We start from the raw sequence: 23,800 nt of genomic DNA on the forward strand, positions 1-23,800 counted from the left end.
CTATTGACAGGATCTATTATAGCTCCCAGCCTTTAATTGCTCAATGTAATTGGAAAACATTTCCAATTTGACATGTAAAAGCCTCTCTGAAGAAGTCAATCCTCATATTGTAACTGTATTTCAATCCAGAAACTATCTTGACATTTTGTAGGTTCAGCAAGTGCCCAAATAAAGAATAAATCTAACATTAGAGAGTCACTTGTTGTGTACCAGGCTTCTGGGCATCAAGAACCCACATCTGCTATTCCATTTTTCACCACTAGAATGGCTGAGCCTTTTCTGTAAATTCACACAAAGATGCTCGCCTGCTATGCCCTAGTAGAACCCTAAATTGGTTTGTATTTTTCACGTTTTCAAAAGACAACCCCAAAGCAAAAATTACATTTTGAAAATGTTACATCAACAATTCTGCTATGCTGTTAGTTTGTTCACTGCGCCTGGGGGATATTGATATTTTTTCCTAGCTTGGAAGACCATTTTGTGCATAGTTGTACTGGGTAGGAAATAAAATGGTGTAAATGGGGCTGACAGTGGCTCCATAAATAGTGTTGGATTTCTGATGGTTTCTCTCCTGTTCAGTCTCAGTGGTCGGGATATCTGCTACATTGTGACAGAGAGTCCCATCTGTCAACCTCTAATAAGTCTCTGAGAGTTTGCCAAATGGGACATTAAAAAGATGACATGCGGTCACTGTAAGTTCAGATGATCTATTATCAGCAGACCGTGCAACAGTGCAGGAGAAATCCAATAAACTGGTACAAATGCCAGCATCTTCATGTAAATATAGTTTGTTGCACCCATTTGGAAACACTCCAACAGAAAAACAATGCATTAAAATATGACATCACTAGAGACATATGTCAATTTTTGCCAGATGTACTGTTGATGCAAAGTTCTATGTGAGGCAGTGCATTTTTGTTATGCAAGAATAAATATTTAATTTAAGGGAGTGTAGAAATGGTGCATTTGGAATTTAAAAACTCTATGAAAACGTTTTGAAAAGTTTGTGAACTTCATGATGTTGACTGATTAAAAAATAGCATTGGAGAATCCAGCATAAACCATTTTTGCAGTGTAACAACCTTCAAACCTCGTTTATTGTTGTACCTTTATTGCTCAGGCAATAGTTTTTGCCAGAAACATACCCTAATGTTACAAAATTAGTCACTTTAAGAAACTGAGCCTAAATAATTTTAGTTTAACACACTCCTGGCTATATTCATATAATCATATTGATTACAAAAATGTAGTGTGTATCTACCACCTCTCAAATGTTACTAGACAATATCAGTACTAATTTAGAGATACTTAGCCCTCCTATGGTGCTCCTAGGACTTACAGATCTGTGGCTTGCTAAAACCACATGAGAAATAAAAATTGTGAGGAGAAACGAGTAATGCATTCCTCAAACCTCAAAACACAGTGTACCAATGAACAAACATGGGTTACCTTAAAAGTATATGGGTGTCTATGTTTCAGCTCCTATTACAATTGACCTAGGTTTAAGAAGTAGCATCAGTAATAAGCGATCCTGGCATTACTGAGTATTACAAGCTGCACCCATGAAAGGCCCCCATGCAGTTGTGAAAAACATGAGGACATTGATGCTATTGAATCTGGTAATCCCACTGCTTTACTGAGGACATAAAACTTTCAAGTATGATCTGGAGGATAAATCCCCAGTAAACCTACCAGTATTGCCTCACCAGGCAATACTAGGTGCAGTAATAACATACCTCTTGCGAGTCCTATTGATGCTGGTAACATATCACTGGCTCCATTGGGAACAACTTGCCACTCGTAATATGTGCCATAGTTTTCTGACTATTTATAAATCACAGTTTCAGCTATACCTGGTGAATTGTCAAGCATGGGACCTGGTTCATTTTTCCAGGGGCCGTGTCTGATGTAAAGGTTAAGGCCCTACCACCTGCCAAATTCCAGAGATTCAATATGCAATAATTCTGGTGTTACAGAATGGAAAGGTAGCATTTCTTGGAGCTGGGAGTGAGTGTCCCATATCATTTAAAGCAAAGACTTTCCGACATTTTATCCTTCATATATAAATGAAAATGCAAGACATATACATGTAGTCCCATCACATCATAAGTCTGTGGTATCACTTGTTATTGATGTTGTGGCAGTGGAAATCAGGAAATAGAGGAATGGATGTGGTATGCTATTAGTACGTCCTGGGTTGTGGGTATTGGGGTGCACAGATCTGTGTGCTATAATTGATGAATTTGGATGATTAAGAGAGCAATAAGTTGTACAAAAGATTGTTTTAGATTGAAGAGCTAGTTTAATAACCAGGAGTAATTTTCACTCGTATATACATAGCTCAAATTTGGAGAGAGTGCAAATCAAGCTCTCTCCTTGCCTGCTGTGGTTCTTACACCATGTCATATCTGGCAGACATTGCATTTGCAAACAAAGCAAAACAGGCACAATTCCTGTTTGTTTTTTAAAATTCCTAATTATTTACAAATGCGTGCAAGTACTACATCTAGTCATGTGCATATTTATTTGCACTGGAAGTATTTTGTGTTTGCAGCAATTTATAAATAGGTATGACAGAGAGTTGTTCAAATAATTTAGTCATCTTTCCTGGCAGCCACACTTTGAATGAGAAGCAGGAGTACACAGGTGTGGCTCTATTTACATCTTCACAACCTTAGCTTGGGCTGTGAGCCTGTGCAAGCTGAATATTTGCATTTATTGACAGGGAGTAGTGGCCTCTTCTGGTATAAGTAGTTCCTCTACAGGCAGTCTTGTCAAGACTCTGCTCAGTACGGACACCTGTTGTGATCAAGATGCTGCTCATCCATGTGTACGACCTGATATGATTGTAGGGCGAATGCCTTACTAACATTTTTTTCTGCATATTTTCTCTCAGGTTCTCAGTCACAGGCACCAGTGCTGACTCCAGCTACCAATTCTGTAAGTTTGGGACAGAGCATAACGTTCAATTGTAATGTTGGAGTTAAAGATGGCGGGGTAACAAAATTCATCAAGCAGACACCAGGTGAAGCCCCATTGGGCATCATGTCTCATCATCATTCATGGACGAATCCTAGATATGCACCAGGGGTGTCATCAGCACATTTTACAGCCACCATCAATTCTGCTGGAACCGAGTACCAGTTTATTATACGCAACACAGAACTTATGGATGCTGCCACATATTACTGCGTAAAATGGTATGTGAGTCTTTCTGGATACCACTGTGAGAGAGACCATGACAAAAACACCACTATCTCTGCAGAAACAGGAACGGAAAAAAGATGATTTGCTTAGGGACCAAAACTGCACAGTTAACTTTACATTTTTATGGTCTAATGCTTCAACGTCATCTTTCAATGTGTCCTTTCTTATGTTCTTGTACATTATATATTGCCAGTGGTTTTTGTTATGAACAAAGATTGAATAAAGTGATAGTATTAATCATAAACCTTTTTTTGCAAGGCGATCATTTACCATTATGTTTTTAAAGGCAACGTGGACAGTCTGACATTTATAGACGAGTAAACATAAGCCTTTATGCTTTGTATAAAAGCAACAATTTAAATTAACTCAAATTTAAGTTTACTTGTTTACACCACACACAAAATTGCTAAATCGGCGAATGTGTGAAAATTCAATCCTTTCTTTAAAAACCTGAGAACATTACATCACATCTTGACACTTTTATAGGAATATCAAAACTCTTTTTTCAAGTTTGTAAGTCATTTCTAAAACCATCAAGTGTTTCTGATAAAACATTCAGTTTTGACATAAATACACTGCATATTTTAAGATATTGCATACGATGGACAAGCACACTTTATATAATTTCTTCTCCCATGCATACTTTCTCATAGACTATCCGGTGTTTTCCTGAGCTGATCATAACACTTTAAACTGGTGTCGCTCTTTTTCGTTAGTGAGGTTGTAACTGGTCATCTCAGGCTAGTTTCTCTGTTTTTAGCGGTTGTTACCAGTTGCGTCCCTCAGGGTCTCTATTTTCTTCATTTCATTTAACATCAACTTGCCTCAGTTTTTTTATTGTATAGGCCAAATTATACGCTGATGTCACTGGGTGTACGTCAGATTGTATAAGGAGGGTAGCACTGTATCTAAATGTCAAAGACTTCACACCAGAATCAAAAGTGCATGACTAACAACAGCCTTCAGTTCAAAATCTTAACAAATGAGCTCATAGCCTTTGGTGGTAATAAAAGATCTAGTAATGCCTTTCCTAATAATTCTGGTAAAGTTTGGTTTGTTAGGTTTATGACCACTGAGAAAGCCTTTAAAAGAGTCGTATGAGCTGCTTCCATTACAGCTACAAAGTGAGGCATATATTCCGTATTAAACGCTGAGACGCAGAGACTTAGGGCCTGATTGAGATTTCGCTGGATGGGTTACTCTTTCAAAACAGTGATGGATAGCCCATCCACCAAAATATAAATCCTGTTATCTCCTATGGGGTATATATTTTGGAGGACGGGCTATACGTCACTGTTGTGACAGAATAACCAATCTGCCAAAATCAAAATCAGGCCCTGAGGCCCTAATTACAATCTAAGGCTTTATTTATCGCCCCGGATAAATAACGGTACCATGGGGTATATTATTTACCGGTGGGATAAATAACACCTATTATTAGCTTATAGGGGCTAACATACAGTTTTTGGTGTTTAACACACCAAAATCCGCATGATACGGTAAATACCCTGTTTCTCCCCCTGTTAAAGTTCAACAGGTTTGACCTGCCAAAATTTAACAAAGGTTGAGTTACACATCCAATAATTATCGATGTGTTAAATATTGAAGCTCTTAACTGCAACTCATGTGTAAACAGGAGTTTGGGTTGTAAAATTAGGAGGAACTTGTAATTAGACACTAAGGGGGTCATTCTAACCCTGGCGGTCCAAGACCGCCAGGGCTAAAATGACGGGGGCACCGCCAACAGGCTGGCGGTGCCCCGCAGGGCATTCTGACCGCGGCGGTTCGGCCGCGGTCAGAAGTGGAAAACCGGCGGTCTCCCGACGGTTTTCCGCTGCCCAAATAAATCCTCCATGGCGGCGCAGCAAGCTGCGCCGCCATGGAGGATTCTGACACCCCATACCGCCATCCTGTTCCTGGCGGTTCTCCCGCCAGGAACAGGATGGCGGTATGGGGTGTCGCGGGGCCCCCGTAAGAGGGCCCCAAAAATAATTTCAGTATCTGCTTTGCAGACACTGAAATTCGCGACGGGTGCAACTGCACCCGTCGCACCTTCCCACTCCGCCGGCTCAATTCTGAGCCGGCGTCCTCGTGGGAAGGTAGTTTTACAATGGGCTGGCGGGCGGCCTTTTGGCGGTCGCCCGCCAGCCCAGTGTAAAACACAGAATAGCCGCAGCGGTCTTCCGACCGCGGTGCGGTATTCTGGAGGGGGGAAGTCTGGCGGGCGGCCTCCGCCGCCCGCCAGACTTAGAATCACCCCCTAAGATCCTGATTACGACCTTGGCGGAATGGATTCTCCATCACAAACATGACGGATATCCCGTCTGCCATATTACAAGTTCCATTATATCCTATGGAACGTATAAAACGCCAGGTGGGATATCCGTCACATTTGTGACGGAGTATCCATTCCGCCAAGGTCATGATCAGGCCCTAAATATTCAGCACCACCATCAAAATGCAATAAGATAATGAATGTATTAAGCCAAACTCTAACAACAACAGGTTTATTCAAAGTGTCCTCTCTGTCTTCTCTAGTTGAAACAAATGCATTGTTTTCACACATCCCACAACAAACAGTAGTTAGGTGGAAGCAGGCTGAGCTTTCATTCACCCTCTTATGTAAGAAATCTGTGTCTCTAATCCCTGTCCTAAACACTCTAAGGCACGTACCAGCCATTGACATTTAGTACCCAAGTGCACATTGTGTTACATGTCACTTCCAGACAGATACATTGCTTTACAACCTCCATCTTTTTATAATATTAATTCTACTTGTAAACAATATTCCTATTTAGTCCCTAAACAATTAACTTCAGTTTATTCCTGATACTAATTCTGCTGAATTGTCTGCTCTAATTGTTATGTTCAGTATTTTTGTGTTATACGCATAACCTGTACTGTTGTCTCGGCTAATTGTAGTAGAATCACTCAAACCTCTTTCAAAACTGTTGGGAAACCTCTCCTGCCACAATAATAGTACAGCGGAGAAAATTCCTCTGGTAGATTCACCCCACAAATTCAGTTCAATTTTGAGTTAAACCGCTATACATAAGAAGTAGCTATAGAACAATGTTTTTTTCTGGGTGATATCACACATAAAATTCCCAGTTTCATGTACATGGCTTACAGTTTTTTTAGTTTTGCCACCTCACAGTACCAGAACGTGCCTCCTTGCCTGTGCTTCTGTCGTACGGCAGGTACTCTGTACAATTTTGGCCACTCAGCAAGGACCTTATTCAGAGCCCCACCTGACCTTCTGCTATGCGCTTTGGCATAGGTTCCCACTTTCCAGTTGTTGTTCGTGGCTCCTGGTCCACTAGGTTTTGGGTCTGTTGGCCCCTGTCCAGTTTTTCCGGTGGCATATTAGATTTTGATAAATGGCTTCCACTGAAGTTTTTCCCTAACCATTGTGTTGATAACTGCTTCCTCTGTAATCCCAAAGCTTCCAGAGAACAGCACCGTTTAAGTTTGTGGGGAGTCACTTCCGTGAATCACAACTTCATTACTTCTTTGCACGCGCTGAGTTGTACACTGAGAACTGCCCTATCTCTGCAATACATTTCCTATTTTAGCGTGGTTGTGCCTCCTACCTGCCCAGAGATTTTTTTATTGTAAGAGTTTTATCCTTTGGAATTGCGTTTTCTCAGTACCTCTTTGACTTGCTGCCATGCTACTGTGTTTTATATTCAACCTGGAGCCCAAGTACACTTTAGGGAGCAACATGCCTTGAATAGGACCAAACAAAGTCAATGTGGTTTTAACCCTGACAGTGGGAGTGAGGGTATCCATAAGTGATGGGGTCAGTGGAGGTTGGTGGAGAGTGTATCGGGGCAGAAGAGCCTGTTGTCAACTAGATGGGAGCCATAGGAAGAAGTTCTGTGAGTCAGGCACACACTGAGCTTGACTCGTACACAAACCCTTCCCCATCTTCATGGGATTTTACAAGATTTCAGTCAGGAAAAATGGAGCCTGGTGTTCCTTAGTTCAGACAATCTAGCTGTAGGAGCTTCAGTCACTTGTGATCTGGTTGAACCGGTTGTGATTAGCCTTTAAGGTATTGCTCTGCTGGCCCTGGCTGCATCACTCCATGTCCTTCCCCAACAGCATTCAATTTTCAGTAGTTTCACAATTATGCCTAAAATCATTTTGAACAACTAGGATAAACGTACTTTCATCAGTACATTTGTGTAATTTCTTTATAATATTCCACTAAAAATGTTTTTGTCATTTTTGAAAACTGAGGAAATGATAGTTCACATGCTGCAATATGTGGATGGCATGGTGAGCACCTGTTTCAGCCTTCTAAAATCACAAAAGAAATTTTGGTACCTACTATGAATTCAGTTCCAGAAGATGGTAATACACGCCCTCGTCATTTCTCGGATTTACTATGTCATCTCTCTCAACTTAGAAGCCTCCAATTGGTACATAATGCCACTGCTCGGCTTTTATTAAAACATCCTAGAGACCATCATATCTGTTAACACCTTAAAGAGCTACACTGGCTGCCCATCAAGGAGAGAGTATGGTTCAAGGGGCTCATACTGGCCCCTAGAGCCTTCTACCAGGCAAGTCTGTAGTACCTGGCCTAGAGGATTACTCCCTACTATTAGGCTAGAACCCTGCATTCCACTAACGCCATGTTGGCGGTGGTCCCAACAATTAAAGAGGAATAAATGGGGTGGCACCACTTTCTCTTTTCTTGCCACCACTGCATGGAGCACCTTCCATGCTTACCTACAGGCTATGAAGGATTACATTTCCTTCAAGCACAACCTCAAATCTTGGATGTTTGGATTGGCTGGTCAGGAAATTGTTTTTTGGGTGCAGGTGGTCAATGAGTTTGTTAATGCCAGGACACTCTCAGAGTAGTTGTGTGCTCTACAAAACCTTTGATTGGTTTACTTTATTCTATATAGGGATAAGGATTGCCTTTTACATGATTTGCCATTTAGGAAGTGTTCTTGATTCCACCTAAATAATACATACAAATACAGGCCAGTTTTACAGGCAACTTTGGGTTACCCATTTACACACTCCAGGAGAACCTTGTGCAATAGAGAGGCTGACATAATAAGTCTAACCATTTCAGTTTGAGGTCCCGTTTCTTGTTATTGACTAAATTATTCCAGTTTCTTTTGTTATACGGTTATTCCCATATCCCCCTTCTATGTCCCTTTATTATATTTGAACCCATATCTCCCTGTTGATTATACAGTTTTGTGGCAATTCATATCCTTCTCCTGCTATGCTGGTTGCTGGTCGGCTCCAGCAGCAGGAGTAGTTATATAAAGGAAGATAAAAAAACACTAATTGTGATGCTCAGCCCAAACACTTGTTTATACTGCCTACAGTGGCAAAGTAGCAGAACATTGCTGGTCCCCTCAAACCACTGGAATTTCATTTTGATGTGATAAGTCACAGGGCCAGGTTTTTCCTACACATTCACCACATAACGCAATAGCACCGGCAGCAAGTAATGAAGCCAGACTGCAGGCATAATCAAAAAGTGATTTTAGTTTCAAGGTTTAAATAGTGAAACTGAACACTTTTAGTGTGTTAATAAATGAATTCGCTGCTATTAATGAGTAAGGGGTTTATATGCTGCACAATTACTTGACTATATTTGCAACATTAATAATGCCATGCTGGCGGGTCTGCTACTCTGCAGCATGTTTTTGGGGCAGCTCTAATGGCATGTTATTAATTTACTGTCACTAATTTCAACAGCCCTACTCTTCTCCTCCTCCCACTTCAATTCTACACTGAGTCTAAACTTAGAGGATGATAGAGTCTGGCAGATGGGATACTCCATCACACGCATGGCTGATAACGAATATCCCAAATGCCGTATCACAGTAGACAGTGCATAGAATATAAATGATGCACTGTAGTACAGTGAATGCCATATATTTTATTTGTCACGTTTTTCACAGAGTATCCCATCTACCATACTTTAAACCAGGGCCTTAGTCCCACATTACACCCTGGCCTCCACCACAAATTATTTTCAACAAATACCTCAACATGGCAGTGGGGAAAGTTAGTGTACAGGAAGGTAGGGATTGGGAGAGGTAGAGGTTTAGCTATGGAACGTTTGGGTGTCACTAATCATGTACTACGCTGTTGCCTAGTCACATTGGTTGATGAAAGGAAAAAAGTGGAACCGTAAATCCATAATGGAAGCCATGAAATATAAGTCATTTGGGAAGAAAAATGTGGTGCATGCCAAGCTGAAATTTACATTTTTGGATCGGCTGGGACAGAAAAAAAGAATGATTGAGTTAAGTACTAGTAGATGACTGAGTGGGGACTGAGAAACACAACTTGTCTTAGGTTTTTATTCATTGCATACTTTCTGGTGCACTGTTAACTGAAGTAGACGCACATTTCACCACTACGCTGCAGCACCAAATTAAACCGTGCTGCTGTTTTAGTTGGCAAAATGCCATGGGCAGAGAGGTGATAAGTGGTATATCTACCTCTTTTAACAAATACAGTATAATCAAAAAGAAAGCAAGATGACTTAACACCTGTCCCCGGTACCACTGGGACTGCTCCCCCTCCTTCGACTGGCTGGGCCTCCTCCGCCATCCCTGGCTGGTAAGTGCTGGAGGCGGCACCGGTGGTCAGTGCACCTAAACGAAAACATAATGCACTTGTTTTAGATGCCAGATTAACCACCTAAGAATTATTTTGCACATGGTACAACAGCTAGGTCAGCTATTAGTATGTTCTATTGAAATTTTAACCTTGGGAGGTTGGTTGACAACATTTTAAAAACCCGGTATTCAATCAAAAGCATTTTTCTTCAAATATAGAGATAAGGCTACAAATGAATATGAAATAAATGCAATGAAAAGGGTGGAAGGGAATGCAAAGAACATATGGTATTGGTGGGTTATAGTATCTCATTTCTGCCATTTTGCACTGTGATGGAAACGGCTAGTATAAGATGGCATTGGAGGTCCATGACCACTCTTCCCTCACACTGTACTTTTGACTGTTTTGATCAAGAAAGATTTCTCATCCAGCATGTTTGATTAATACTTGGGCCTGAAATCACCTTTACATAACCAAAAACCTGTTCACTTAACAGTACTACAAAAACATGTAAAAGAGGGGCAGAGGAAAGCTTACTAAAAAAGGGAACAGAAGAAAGTGACCGACAGGAGAAAGTCGGCTGCAGAAACAAGAAATATAAAAAAAACACTGGGGAATGCAAGGATAACAAATATTAGGTAGGAGAGTTGAAAAAAATAAATACAGAAGGCCATGATAACTAGTGGGAATAGTTTAAAGTAAGAACTAACAATATAAACGAGTTACAGGGGCCAGCAGAACCCTCTGCCACGGCCACAATGCAGGCAGTGGTAGTAAATGTGATCGTCCCACTCGCCACAGAGCTATTGATGGTGTGCAGCTAGTTGGCTGGATAGCCCCTTCCCCTTGGATGCTTATTAAAGGAATAAAGATAAAAAGAACAATGATAAGTGGTACTCTAAACAAAAAACACTTTGACAGGCACGGCACTGTACTTTTTAAATCAGATGACCTATTCCTAGTGTCCAATACTATAATTACATTTTGAACTATTCATTTATTCCAACAAATTATCTTTGCTTCTCTGCCCCCTTTATGTATTGATGGGCCAAGTAGGTCTCCCTTTACATATGGACATCAGAGAAATTGGGACTGCATGGGAAGCCATAGAGAAGTATCAACTCTGATATACCACTAACATAATAGTGACATACCGTAAATCAGCCCAGGCATGAACCTGGCTCACACAAGAGCAGAATCCTGCCAGTATCATTCACTTGACATGCATTCCACTTCTACGGTCCTACACACTCCCTGTAACGCTGGCATGGGCACCACTACTCCGGATATCAGGGCCCAGATTTATCAAGGGTTTGTGTTACCCTTACGCCACACAAGGTGGTGCAAGGACAACACAAACCCTTAAATGATATCTACCAAGCCATGCAAAGCTACCTTGTGTGGCCCTGTGTGACTTAGTAAATCTGGAGCACAAGGCAGTGTAAGTTTCTGCTTTATGTCACTGTGCACCAGGATGGCATTCCGCATTACATGGGTAGATTGAGTGTTCCCACGTATCCACCCTTCTATATTATTTTTGAGCATACCCAGATTTTGCATCAGTGGTAACCCTGGGGATGCGTCAAAATGCTACACCTTCTTAGTAGAGGTGTGTGCAACAAGGAGAAATAGGTTTATTTCTTCTCATGTTTTCCTTTATGTAAGTGAGCTCCATTTTGCGGCAGCACACTCAGAAATAGGAAAAAGCATCTAAGGATTGATTTTGTGCAGGAAGGTGTCCAGTCTGTCACAAAAACAATCCAGGGTGTAACGTGGCACCATGGCCCAAGGGTGCGTGCATTGGCAGTAGGCAGCACTCCATCCGCAAGCACAGGGAGAGAGCAAGAATATCATACATCTTGGTAAATAAATATATTGTATTCCTGTCGTCTCTCCTTGATGTAGTGCAGGACAGCAAGTTGTCTTGGTGGCCTGACCTGCATGAAATTTTATTAAATCTAAGCATCTAAGCCAGATGCCTCTACAAAGTGTACCATGGCATGTTACATGTCCACACCTTTTGAAACAAAGACAGTGACCACAAACACAGTTTTTTCATAAAAAATTTGACTGCACATTTTACATTGATATTATCAATGATGTTATCAAAGATGTCATCAGTGCCATAATTTGTGGGGTGGTTAGCAGTGCATTGCGAGGGCGCGAGTTATAGTTACCTTAGGGCACAAGTTATAGTTACTTGAGATAACTCTAACTATTAGAGTTGAATTTCTATGGTTTGGTACGTTTAAAATGTGAGCCTAACTATGACGGCCCTGTAACCCTTGGCTCTTTAAGTGAATTTCTAAATTTTTAAAATTCTCTTTCCTAACTATAAAGACCCTGTAGGTTTTTCTTTTTTCAGTCAATTTCTATTGCTTTTTTAATGTAAAGTAATTTTCATTACCATCCTTAATCCAACCACCGCCGTGCATGGCCTACGCCCGTGGGTAGCGGCTGGTTGTCCCTGCGGCCAAACTCTATAACCACCCAACCCTGAGAGAGAGCGAGAGAGAGAGAGAGAGAGAGAGATTTAGGCTTTGATGAATGATACACTTAGAATGAGATATTTCTGGACAAATTGAAAAGAATAATGTTTTTGTCAATTAAAAAGAGTGAGTTCACCTTTCAGTATTAACCTTAAACTTTTGAAGTTTAAAAGAAATTAAAGAAGGAAAATGACCATGGACACACCTGGAGTAGAAGCCTCAACTTTCAGCGTGAGAGTCTGACTTTTAGGCCATAGGTGACTCAAGGGTTCTACTCCAGATATGTCATTCTAAGTATATCATTTATCAAAGCTTAAATCACTCTCTCTCTCTCTCAATCTCTTACTCTCTCTCTCTCAGGATTGGGTGGTTACAGAATTGGCCGCAGGGACTGGCTGCAGGCTAGGACCTGTAGCCAAACCCACTGTTCAAGGCCTTTGGCCATGCACGGCGCAAGGTTGTGTATTTTTTTTTTTACTTGCCTAGATCTTTGATGCCGTTTAACAAATCTTCAAGAAATTTTCCCCCATAAAAGTGTTCCAGAGAATCTTGTTGTGAAAGGGAAGTTTCAGAATGATCCGTCAAGCCGGGACCGAGAAAAAGAAGGGGTCCAAAAAAGTGTGTTTCCCATTATAATTCCTATAGGGATTTTGAACACGACTACAGCCCGAACTGCTGGGGGTAATTACACCAAATTTGGCAGAAATTTAGCTTTTGGTCCACAAAGAGGCCATTTTGTTATTTAGTGTAAATCCATTCAGTAGTTTTTGAGATATTAAAAGAAAACTGAATATGTATATCTGGAGCTGTGAAGGCTTCGTAAATGCTCTTGATCTTGTGCAGAGATATGACTGTCTGCCAACACTTCACCCAGGAAGTGTTGGCAGCTATTTTGAGATTCAGCTTCAGTCAAGTCTCAAAATAAACAAAAAAAATGAAAAGGGAGTAGGGTACTGTTACCCCTCTAGCCTTGGTGCAGGGGTTCCCCAGTCTCCCTCCTATCCCCCAGGCTTGAAAGTATTTAAAAAAAACACTGTGAAAATCATGTCGGATCTGTTAATTTCACCACGTTTATTTTTTTTAAAAGCAAGTGCGGTCTCCTGCACTTGCTTTTATTTTTTTCCCTGGGGTAGGCAGGACCTGGAGGCACTGGGGAGTGAAAAAAGGAGGGGGTGTACAGGGTCTCCCTCCTAGGGCTTTTCAAAGCCCTGGTGACCACCACTTATCTGGTGCACTGTAAAATAGGTGTACGGGGGCAGTGCGCCCCCCGCGCCACAGGGACCACCACCTCTCCAGGTCAAAACAGTCATTTGTAATGGGGAGGTCCATGCGTACAGCGCCCCCCACATACCTGGGGACTGCCAGCTCACCGGTGCAAATATTAAACTAATGCGGAAGGGCCTGCGTGTCCCCCTCCCTGGGGCTATTTATTCAAATTAAAGAGGGGCCTTGGGCCCCAGCCCCGGGGCTGAAATAAAATAATGAAGGAGGTCTGACGTGCACACAGGGACCTAGGGAGCACCTCAGCCCCGGGGCTAATTTAAATATTGGAGGGGGGCCGTTTGGCCCCTCTGTGGAGCCAATAATAATGGACCTGGGAACCGCTACCGTCCCAGGGCCGGCTCCTGCTGTGTCCCAGGGTGCCCACCCACAGGACATAGCTGTTTGCTCTGACTTGGCGAGAGCTTTGATAGCTCCCATCAAGTCAGAGGAAACACTCCGGTTCCAGCGAGCGAGAGCTGTCAAAGTGCCCTCGCCTGCTAGAAGCGGAGGTTTCATCTCTTTCCCTGCCTGCAGAGATGCCCAAGGGCCATGTGTGGCATGCGTGGCGTGGGATTGGGTAGGCCGTAAGGCAGTACCCATCAAGTATCCATAATAACATCAAGTACAGGACATTACATTAAAGAAAAACATCAGATATAAGGCCTTTATATGCATTATTTGTACGCAATGTTTCTTTGAATTGCTCAAGCATGGGCACTAGAACAATGCCTATACAGGACGATAATGTATTTAGGCTGCTTGTGCGTTAAATTGTTTTGGAAATAACATGAATTTTGATGTCGTATAGAAAAATAAGTATAATGCACAAACTGAGGCCTCAGATATGTTATGTATTACATAATATATAATGAATTCAGTATGGCCGCAATGATTAATAATGACCATGGTACAGCCCATTCAGGGTGGAATAATATGGAAATATGGTGATTAAGGGTGGCGGCAGTTTAGTCTGAAGCGTTGACGGGCCATGTTGTTAACACTAGTTCTTTGGATAAGATTGGAAGGCATTTGGCAAGGTCTGTTGGGTCCAGTTGTGGATTAACATGACTGTAAATGCCTTTGAATTGTTACCGAACAATTCAGAGATGGTGTTGCAGAGGTCCTGAGAGGGAGTGATCAAGTTGGAGGCAGCCACCTGTGAGGTGAAGTCCTTCACAAAGGCAAACATTTCTTTATTTCTGTTGGTTCGGGCACCAATGCATTCCACCACAGATTCATATTTGGTGGTAGTGTCTCAAGCGTGGTTCTGCCATCAATGGTACATCACCCAATTCAATGGGATTGTGAAAAATGCAAGTATCAAACAAGTGTAGCAAATGAGGTATGCAAATTCTGCAGGAGAGTATGTGATACGTGGACGATAGTGCATTTTGTAATACAGTCACAAGTACATTGCACACAGAAATTTACAGAAAGCACATTTTTTTTAAAATCCTCTCACTTTGTAGTAAGAGGTTGAAAAATAAACAAAAAAAATAAACACAAATCTCCATGTTATTCTAATAAGAAGCATTTTGTTAGGAGACATATCCTGGTATTTTATCTCTATCAATGCTCAGCAAATGTGACAACATAAAGAAAAAATTCAAAGGCATCTTTATTAAGCATTCACCTTCTGAACACCAGCATGGTTATTTATGGGAGAGCTGCAGCACCTCTGCTTCCAGCACCTATGGTCTCAAGGTGAATTTGTATGCATTGCCCTGGCTCATTCTCCATTGGCGATCCAGTTTTTTGTAGTGGTATTTTGTCAGTCTGAGTTCCTGTAACATCTCAGCACATCCAGTGCAGAGAGTCAGGCTGTGCACTCTTGTGGGAGCGAGATGTGAATTCCAGAATATGATTCCCTATGCCACCCAGAGTCCTGCAACCACTGGAGAATCAGGAAAACTCCTCCAATTGGCAACAGTACCCAGGGGAAAAAGAGAAGTGGAGAAAACAAAAAGATGGTGTTTCTAAGGTCCCTCCATCCCTTCCGGTAACTGCATCAGTCCAAGACACTCAAGGTCCCTTCAGTGTTCTACGTTTGTTGTGTCTAGAAGCAAAGGATAACAGACGTTAGAGGCTACACCTTAAATGCATGAGTAACTCAATATAGCAACTGGGAGTGTATGTCTCGTACTAAAATCTCCCATTGTTGTTATTATTATTATTATTATTATGTGAAATTTGTATAGCGCATGGCTACCTAAAATGATTTCCTACTTGTTCCACTTGTGCTACTTGTTCCACTTGCATTTTAGTGACGGGAACCCAATAAATGTAGTGTAATCCTAGGAGACGGCAGAAATACAGGACACTAAATCAATATAAATGCTATATATTTCTATTCTAAACCTCCCTTGATGACCAGTAATACCTAGATGCTTAACAAATGGCACCTTAAAGGGAGTGCTGCACACCCAAATTACTTTATTCATTTAGACTCTCTCAAAAAATAATCCATAAAACTTCAGAGATTGACAATGTTCCAGGAAGTTGCTCAAATAAACAACAAAGTCATAGAAAAAAAAAAGAATTCACTTTGATTTTAAATCAAAGCATTTAGCACAATAAAATCTGTTGACAGTGTTTTCCCTCTTTGGCTGATTACACAAGTCTATATCCAATAAGGCTTTTTTTCTCTTTGTAGAGTCTGTATTGTAACATCCATTAAAGTCTTGGGATTCAACTAAAGGATGGTGAGTAAATATCCAAAGTTATTTGTAAGCATGCATTTTACCACATTAGAAGATCATCCAGCTTTCAGTAATTGCTTTTGTACCCTTGCCTTCACATGCACATAAATACTGAAATTACTTCCAAAAAAATCAGAAATACCAACACAACACAGTAGTGCAGAAGCAGGTAGAAACATGGCCGTAGCAGCAGCAAGATCAGCAGCAACAATACCATCGAGGAATTAAGGTAAGTATGGCATCAGGTAAGCAATTACACGCACTCTGAAAATTGGCCATGACATCATCCATGAGGAGAGTGAGGGGGTTGGTTGGGGCAGATTGATACAGGGGAGTGCGTAGTGACTAAAACATGTCCCTTGCCTCGACCCCTCTCCTCACTTCTGGGTTTTGGTTGACCACGCACCCTAAGCAGGAATATGTGGATTCAACTGTGACAGTGCCTCCGTGTACCAATTGGCCTAGGGCTCTAGATCCTGTTGTATTGTTGTATTGCTTTGTTTGTGTGAAGCGGGGGAGCCAGTGGAGGAGGTGATCCAACTGTTGAAATTCTTGTTTGCTTTGTAGATGCTCTTCCTGTGTTCAGGTCAGTGGATGTTGAGAGTGGTGTTCCAGTCCCTGTCAGTGATGCTGTTCCTGTTTCGGTGGGCTGATATGGCAGTGGTACATGTGCATTGGACTGGGACAGGGATGCTGAACTTGATGAGGTTATGGTCTGTCCAGCAGACTGGTGCGGGTTTGTTTAAACTTTTGTTGTCAACCATCGTGATAATAGGGTCCAGGAGGTGACTGGTGACATGGAGGTCCCTTTGATTGTTGGGTGAGGCCCAGGCTTCCAAGGTCTTCATTGAGTGCTTTTGAGGTGGAGTGGTCTGAGTCCGAGGACAACTCATGAAGATATGGGACCCTTACCCTGTCATACCTATCGCCATTGTTGTGTTTCATAAATGTCTTAAAAGAGAGCCATGTGGTGAAAATGTCTCCCTTCTATTGTGGACGATCCCAGTTAGTGGCTCAAGAACATAAATAGACTATACCTTCCCCCTACCAAATATGAGGTGGGGTGCTATTAATTGTTTTTAGAACTGAGCTAGAGCCAGTCTAGCTGCTACCAGAAGGTGTGTGATAAGTCTGTGCTTGTTTTTAGTTAATGTATACTCACTATCCTCCCCCACATCACCAAGTAGTATCATGAAGGGTTTGCATTGGGAGTGTGACCCCTAGGTATGATCTAAATGTGGAGAGGACATCTGTCGAGAAGCTTTGTATAATGGGTCAGGCCCACCACGTGTATGCCGGTGGCCCTGTCCCTGCAATTATTCCAAAATGTGCTTGGGCTCCCAAACATTGTGTGAAGTCAAGTTGGGGTCAGGTAACAACTTATGTGAAGTTTGTATGCGTTCTTCGTATGAGCTGTGCAAGTTGAGGGCTTCATGGCTTTTTGCCATATCCTCTGCCAAGTTTTGTCGGCTATCTCTTGGCCCGGGTCCCATTTCCATAAGGAGACACAGCTATGGGTAGGTTTAGGTCCTAGGTCAGAGATCGCTCTCTGTAGCCATGTGATTACCTTTTAGAAGAACTTTTTGTAGAAAATAGTTTCCAAGGGTGTTTTTGCCTGGCAGACTTTCCCCCGACCTAGTGTAGGAGTTGTGTTAGTCTATGCTCATCCCCTTGGCCCAGGCTGAACTCCTCTTGGGGGGGGTCCTCTTAGGATTTCAAGTTATTATCAGAGCACAGCTCATCCAAGGTAGGTGCTAAAGACAGCTTTGGCAGGAAACTAGTGATGCCACTTCCTGTGCAGGTGGATGACTGGAAATCCAGTAATGTTACTTTCTGTGCAGATGGATGATAGGAAATAAGGTGATGTCACTTCCTAAGGAGATGGATGATGGAAATGTCCCCATAAATATTTGTATTCACATTTCACTGCCATATTATATATACACAATATTCTGTAACAAATGTGTATGCATATTTTAGGCAGTGGAGCGTTCACACAACCAAATCCATATCTTTATAGCTCTGCCTCATAGAAGATAGCTCTACTTGTGAAAAAGTGTGGTTGAACCCATTCTTTTAAACAATTTTGAACTGTTTGCTTTCCTGTCAAGTACCATGGAACAGCATACACAATGTACTGAATATCTATTTATTTCATTGTTTGTTTAGCGCTCAGAGTGTCTTGACCTGGTCTGTATTCTTTCTGGAGTGGTGTACTTTCAAACAATTTTTGCCTGATTTATTAACTTTAAAATATGAAACACTGGACTGAATAGTATGTGTGATTTAAGGCAGTATTTGAACTATCACAAACTAGAAAAGACAATGGGCCTGTTTCATAAAGGGCATCAGCACTCGTGGCAGAGCCCCCGTAGTTGTGGGGGAAACTCCACACACGGGGTGGAATATCCGCAATGAGAATACTCATTGTGGCGATTCTGCCCTGAGTTTGTGAATCAAGCTCAATGTATGTATATATGTGGTACTTGTACTTTTGAATCTAGCCGAAAGCAGAAGGTGCTGCATATGGTCAAAGACAATGATCATAAACAATGAGTACGTTGTTCCAAAGTGTTGGACTCCACACTATCAACTAGAATGGAGACGGAGGTCGCCAAAAGCATTTGCTTGATAAAGACAATGATCCACACAATGAGTGACTGGAGAGCAGCTGATTCCAGAGAGAGATACTGTCTTAAGACAGATCAAAACTGCCAAACTCTACAGCCATCTTTTCTTGGTTAATGCAAAATGCTTAATCCTCTTGATTTAAGATATGAATATATGAAACAATGTACTGGTTTTTATCTCAGAAGGGAGCTGCGAATTGATTTTCCCAGAAATCACAGAATGTTAATCCGAGGCTGGGATTTTAACCTGGCTCCCCAGATCCAGAGTCAGCAAATCTAGCCACCAGGCCTTTTAGTGTCTACATTAACTTGCCACCTCAGGCAACTGCCCAGAAAGATATTCTGCTCAGGTAGTTTTCAATCAACACTTACAAAGCTGTGACAGATAAGGCCTGAAGCTTACCAAATTGTTTAAAATTTTAAAAAAAAACAAGAGATTTTATCGAAAGACTTCTTTTTAAATAATAAAGTGAAGCTTTGGTCATTTCTGTTATTACACACTGCCGCTCTTGAGTGGCGCTCCACTGATACCCGAAGGTCATCACCGCTTGATTACACCTGTTCCTATCTTCCCATTGAGTAATGAAATTTATAAAATAGGACTTTAAAGTCAAAATCGCTAAAAACAAAAGACTATTTCGTAGTTTCTGACTCAGGACGCTTCCTGCAAAAGATGCCCAAATTAGATGCCTGGCAGTGTGGGCCAGGAGATGTGCAGAATTGCTTCTTTCGCTGTACTTAGTCTTGCGGCTTATCTCTGTCTGCATATAGGGAGCAAGTGGCTTGAGAAGACATTTTAAAGCCACAGGTGATCACACAAATGCAAAGTTGATAAGAGGATGTTCTTTCTAGCAATCTATTCCTCATTTGCATATTGAGCCTGGATGCTTGGGGACCGCTGACATATAATACATCCTACCAAGCTCTGTCATCTTTATACACAGCAAGGAGCACACTGTAAAAAGGTGAACCATGAGGCTGCCACGAACATTGTTATCATGTGTCCTTCTCTGTATTTCAGGTACGTATGCTTCATATTAAGGTACAAGTCTACTAAAGTTGTGATGTGAATAAATACTCAATTTTAACTATTTCTACTTTTTGACCAAACCCCAGGAGCCCAGGCTCAGCCACCAGTGATGTCTCCTACAGTGCAGGTCAGTGTTGGCCAAAGTGTCACCCTGAGCTGTGATTTTGGAGTGAAAGAGCAGCATTATGTAAGTTTCTACAGACAGATCCCTGGAGAAGCTCCAAAGCTTATTCTGTATCACCATCACTCACTGACCAACCCTGTATTTGGACCTGGAATATCTTCTTCACGTTTCACCTCCACCATTAACAGTGCTGGAACCGTGTACCAGCTAATCATTACAAACACAGAGATGGCAGACGTTGCAAATTATCTCTGTATGAAATGGTACAACAGTGTGAGCGGATTCCACAGTGATATAGAGCATGACAAAAACACAGGAACTGAGCCTAACCACTCATAAAAACAAAAGGTACCATTTATTCGAAAAGTCAAAAAGTGTTTGTAAATAGTTTATTTAAGGTGCAACAACACATTTGCAACTGACTCACATGTGCCACAAACTGAGCAAACCAGGGTCGGAGAATGATGTAACAAATAGCACCGATTTCTTAATCCTGTCACAAGAAACCAAATCTCTGAGCATTTGCATGGATTGCTCACAACAGGGCAAAAGAGGAGCTCAATGTGGTCCATTTCACTGAATTTCAAAATGAATGGAACAAAAAGAATCTATGCCACTGCAGACCATTTTGTTTGTTTGTTTTCCTACATAAGTAGCAAATTCAGTACAAAACACTTTGCTTTATTTTGTTTTCAAAAGTGCTATTAATGATTAAGATTTTTCAGCAAAGTATGTGTTGTATGTGGTTTCATCACAATAAATTTCCTTCATTTTTGTCCAATGATGTGAACATGTTTTTTCTTTTCATTTCAGATCATACAACAGTAAAAATGGTGCAAACTGACTTGCACTTTTTCGTCAGCGCAGGATTTCTGTGACAAGGCTCCAGGAAACCATCCTCATAACCTTATGAGTGCCCTTAGGGTTGACAATGAACATGTTTCCTTCCACTTTAATGTAACGGTAACATGTCCCCATTATACAAACTGAACCCCACATGCCCAATACTGTTCTATATACTGCACCTCATACCTGAGATTTTCGCTACTGAAGTATATGTTCTCTTACTAAGTTATCCTACCTATTGAAGCTATAATCTCGTTACATCAAATAGCCAAACAATGGGCCTTATTACAACTTTGGAGGACGGTGTTAATCCGTCCCAAATGTGACGGATATACCACCTACCGTATTACGAGTCCATTAAATCCTATGGAACTCGTAATACGGTAGGTGGTATATCTGTCACATTTGGGACGGATTAACACCGTCCTCCAAAGTTGTAATAAGGCCCTATATGTTAATAAATTAATAAGTGTTTTTTCTTTACTTGATTGGTGTTTATTTTACATATTTCTATGCTCGTATTACTAGTTTTGAATATTTTATTTTTGTGTCCACATTTATTCCATGGTTAGCATCTCTGTTAGGCGTAGGCGGAACTTGCAGAGTTACACAATAACTCTGCTAGATGCCACGGTATTCTGCGAACAAGCAGAAATAGGCACGTCATTCTGCTCAAGCTGTGATTTAGCCGCATTAGCTCGAAAAATCAGTGTGAACCGCACTACGCAGTGCGCCAGAGTCTGCAGCTTCTCAAGTTGATTGTGCTGCTGCTCGAGTAGATTTTCTACTGGAGCAGCAGCTTTCTGACTGCGAATGGTCGTGACCTCCCTACGCTGGAGGAATCACAACGGGTGACCTCCTAGCGGCTGGAACTCATGCTGAGGGACGCCAAATCTTGCTCACTAACTTACCGTTTTTGAGCCGCGAGAGAAAAAACTCTGCCATGTGGCCCATTGCAGAATTTGGCCAGTACTCCAGTAGCCAAAACTCCATATTTCACCAACTTCTAATGTAAAAGATGGACTTGGATTCTCCAGTCAGATGTGAATTAGCATTTGTTCTATTGCCTTGGCGCTCATCTTGGAACAGATGATCACCGACCACTTATCATAAGAAAGACTAAAATATAATTGTGCTACCTATAACTCATACATTTTCTGTGGTGATGGTGAACTTCAGTAAAAAAATGCATTTAAAAATAATGAATAATTTTGAATAAATATTGTTGCAACACAGTTTTCATTTTAAAAATGTTTAAGTTGAACATTGTGCCATTAAATAGGAACAGTAAACTTTCTGTAATTTTCTCTTTCTCCTAATCCCTGGCTCCATACATGCATCAATCTCAGGTACCAACACAGAGAGCCTGAAACATCCATTATACCAGCCTCTTTATTGGCTGGGCAGGAAGGGGGACTGAGGAAAGTGTCTTGAGGCGCTTCGTGTCACTGATGTTTGATCCTACTGGATTGCTCTGACAGTGGGAAAATAAAATGCTCCTGCAACATGCTTATCTGTGATCTGAGACAAAAATATTGGAATTGCCTGACACCAACATGGTCATACTAAATGGTTTACTTTTGCCATTTGTACTCAGCAAAGGCATCACTCAACAGGGTCAGACTGGCATTCAAGTGATGGCAGTAGCATTTATAGAAGGGGTGCTCCAAGGACAAATATAGGAAAGACAGATTTCTTAAAGTATGCAATTATTGTATGACAGAGTATTTGTTCTATTTGGTGGAACTAAAGAACAGTCCGTGTGTATGTTAGAGTTTTGGTAACTATTCATCTTGGAGACAGCTCAAGCCACACCTTAAAAGTCTTTTTTTGGACCCCTCATAACTCTTGCTCCTTCAACCCAACTGCACTAAATTTGGCAGGATGGACCCATGCATATTATACTTTTTATTAAGTTTTGTACAAATTTGTGTGGGTGGGCAAGGTTATTAACAATAACAATATTGGTTTTTCCAGGAAGCGCTGTGTTAATCTAACTAAAGAGATGCCCATAGTACTAACGTGGTGGACATGGCTTTTATCCAGGCACTCCACTGTGAGCACCTTCCTGTACTGATAGCTGGACATGGTCTTAGCCATTCCTAGTATGCTGTGGGTGAAGGGCATGGCCTTCGACGAGGTCCTGCACTTCAACTCTGTGTTGCCCAGCTTCAATTCAAGCTATATTGATACTATCAGTGTCTGGTGTTACAAATGACATCCTAATTGCAGTCAAGAGAATTGTATTGGGGTCTTATGGTTCTATTTCTTACCATAACTCATAAATGTCAATCTTTATTTAAGGTTGTATTGTAAGAATGATTTCCTTAGCATGTCCAGAAGCGAGGCATAAACTTTGCCCATGCACAGCAACACTGGACGCTGGGTGTGGCCTTTTGCCATGCCTTGCACCTGGACCGGATACCCTGAGAACCTATTGTTCTGCATTTTTCACAACACCCCATTTCCAAACCCTGTTGTAAAAAATACAAAGCGTGTGGCATTCAGCTGTGTACAACAGACTCTGGACACAGCTCATGGCCTTTGGTGATGCCAATCACCCAGCCTCTGTACACAAAGACCCAGTCCGCAAGAACTGCGCTTAGTTGAAATTCTGTCTAGATTCAGTCGACCTGCATTCCAAAGAGAAATGGCCTCCATCTGCATACATTTAAAAAATGTTTATGTTTTGTATTTCCAGTGCATGATCTTCCTTTTAATGGTCCCCCTCACATTGTCCTTTCTATCAGAAGACCTCCTTCTACCATTCTATATCACATTTTACAATTATTTCCTATGCCACTGTTTTTATGATAGGTCTACAGATCCTGTGACACTCAAATATCATTCTCTGGATTTGCATATGCATCTGCATGGATCCTGTAATAAAATCAAGCTTTTATTTC

General features: G+C 41.5%; 1 protein-coding gene and 1 long non-coding RNA gene across 2 annotated transcripts in view; one reads left to right on the top strand and one right to left on the bottom strand.

Annotated features, from left to right (window-relative positions):
• Window positions 1-9,545: 9,545 nt before the first annotated feature.
• Window positions 9,546-23,800, bottom strand: part of LOC138268685 (uncharacterized) — a 180,727-nt gene continuing 166,472 nt past the window's right edge. Inside the window, exons 3-4 of the long non-coding RNA XR_011200056.1 lie at window positions 15,199-15,621; window positions 9,546-9,848 (exon numbers count right to left, since the gene is read on the bottom strand). This is a non-coding gene — a long non-coding RNA (uncharacterized lncRNA). The remainder of the gene's footprint in view (window positions 9,849-15,198; window positions 15,622-23,800) is intronic.
• Window positions 19,837-23,800, top strand: part of LOC138268683 (immunoglobulin kappa light chain-like) — a 180,866-nt gene continuing 176,902 nt past the window's right edge. Inside the window, exons 1-2 of the mRNA XM_069218583.1 lie at window positions 19,837-19,915; window positions 20,011-20,330. Of these exons, the coding sequence (XP_069074684.1) occupies window positions 19,867-19,915; window positions 20,011-20,330 (369 nt within the window). The 5' untranslated portion in view covers window positions 19,837-19,866. The remainder of the gene's footprint in view (window positions 19,916-20,010; window positions 20,331-23,800) is intronic.

Source organism: Pleurodeles waltl, chromosome 12 (assembly GCF_031143425.1).
Source record: "Pleurodeles waltl isolate 20211129_DDA chromosome 12, aPleWal1.hap1.20221129, whole genome shotgun sequence".
NCBI classification, from domain to species: Eukaryota; Metazoa; Chordata; class Amphibia; order Caudata; family Salamandridae; genus Pleurodeles; species Pleurodeles waltl.